This window comes from Tachysurus fulvidraco, chromosome 26 (assembly GCF_022655615.1).
Source record: "Tachysurus fulvidraco isolate hzauxx_2018 chromosome 26, HZAU_PFXX_2.0, whole genome shotgun sequence".
NCBI lineage: Eukaryota > Metazoa > Chordata > Actinopteri > Siluriformes > Bagridae > Tachysurus > Tachysurus fulvidraco.
The window spans coordinates 16,005,681-16,007,554 of NC_062543.1; the positions used below are offsets into that span (position 1 = coordinate 16,005,681).

A 1,874-nucleotide genomic window follows, 5' to 3' on the forward strand; every position below is an offset into this window, starting at 1 on the left:
GAGGTGGACAAATGGACAGATGGACAGATGGACAGGTAAATCACACCTGTTATCACAGACAGCTTCAAATACACAGGTTAAGGAAAAGAGCGCGTGACAAAGTCGCCTAAAGGTTCTACAGGGGAAATGAGCGCACGAGTCCCCGGGAGCACTAAAGTGCACGAGCAAGAAAAGGAGGCGGGGGCAAAAAGAAGGGATGAGTGCTGGTATAAAAAGGAGTGTGTAGAAGAAGAGCAATAAAAAGCAGATATTTCAGTGCAGTGTACATGAACTATAGTGGAGTTTAATCAGAGATAAACCTGTCATGCCATGGAGAGAGAAAAGGTAAGTGAATTTAAACCATAACAGTGTTATAAACAGTGTTATAAACAGTGTTATAAACAGTGTTCATACATAACTCATTCTATATTATGTCCATGTTCAGATCTTTAGGGGAACTCTGTTTAGAGACCCATTAAAGCTTCAGCACGTGAACCTTCTCAGTTAATAATAAAGAATAAAGTTTACTGTTTTTATTTCCGAGATGTTTTTCTGTCCCTTTTAACTCTGAGTGTGTTGCTAAAAAAATTATAGTAATATTTAGAATAAAATGATTGAAATAAATTTTATTAATTAGTGCACAATATAGTTTAGAAAGAATGACAAATATAACTCGATTTTCTTTTCACGTAAAAATTAACATTTTATTTTGTTTTTGTTTTATTTTTTTTCATAAAAATCAGAGCTTTACTGAAGCTGAATTCCCAAAATACTGAAAAAACAGACATTTCAGCTTTAATACATTGTTTATAGAAGTTTATTGTGGATTTTATAAAAAAATATAGAAAGGAAGGATGAAAGAAAGAAAGAAAGAAAGAAAGAAAGAAAGAAAGAAAGAAAGGAAGGAAGATGTCAGCAATGATGTGATTTGTGGAGTTTATTATTTTACATTAAAATAATTGTTTTGATCACTTATAATTATTATTATTAATAATAATACTAATAATATTATTGTCATTATTATTATTATTATTATTATTATTATACTTATTATTATTATTATTATTATTATTATTATTATTATTATTATTAGTATTAGTATTATCATCATCATCATCATCATTATTATTATTGTCATTATTATTATTATTATTATTATTATTATTATTGTCATTATTATTATTATTATTATTATTATTATTATTATTATTATTATTATTATTATTATTATTATTATTATTATTATTATTATTATGACGTGCGCCCACGTGCAGGGCATGGAGGGCATCAGAGTTCACCTACACGAGCGGGAGCTGTGGAGGAAGTTTCATGACGTCACTACAGAAATGATCATCACTAAAGCGGGCCGGTGAGCGAACCGAACCCTCTGTGTCATTAAATTATTATTATTCATTAATGAATGAATGACTTCAGATCTCCAGCTCTGACTTCTACACCGTTATATTAACTCTGGTTTTCTTTTTAACAGACGAATGTTCCCGAGTTACAAAGTGAAGGTAACAGGTTTGAATCCCAGAGCCAAATACATCCTGCTGATGGACATCGTGTCTGCTGATGAACACCGCTACAAATACACAGAGAACAAATGGTAAGATGAAGTTCAGTCAAAGGTTCGGGTTTCTTTAGATGACCGGGTCCTGGGGCTCCTGATTTAGTCTCACGTCATCATGACAGCTGAAATTAAAATGTATATAATATAATAATTATGTCATTTAATCTACATTCAGATCGGTACAGAAGATAGATGTCTGGAATTTTTGTAAATGGATGAATGGATGGATGGATGGATAAAAGGACAGATAAGTAAATAACAGATGGATCTCTCTCTCTCTCTCTCTCTCTCTCTCTATCTATCTATCTCTCTCTCTCTCTCT

At 31.6% G+C, this 1,874-nt stretch overlaps 1 protein-coding gene across 1 annotated transcript; it reads left to right on the top strand.

Moving 5' to 3' along the window:
• Positions 1–41: 41 nt before the first annotated feature.
• Positions 42–1,592, top strand: tbx5b (T-box transcription factor 5b). The gene is made up of 3 exons (XM_047809253.1): positions 42–324; positions 1,254–1,348; positions 1,469–1,592. The coding sequence occupies exons 1-3, from the start codon at positions 310–312 to the stop codon at positions 1,590–1,592; spliced, it is 234 nt and encodes a 77-aa protein (XP_047665209.1). The 5' UTR covers positions 42–309.
• The last annotated feature ends 282 nt before the right edge of the window (positions 1,593–1,874 follow it).

Bases quoted from the DNA above. Each gene is read 5' to 3' on its own strand.
- tbx5b (XM_047809253.1), top strand. The intron at 1,349-1,468 runs GTGAGCGAACCG...TCTTTTTAACAG, and splicing joins ATCATCACTAAAGCGGGCCG to ACGAATGTTCCCGAGTTACA.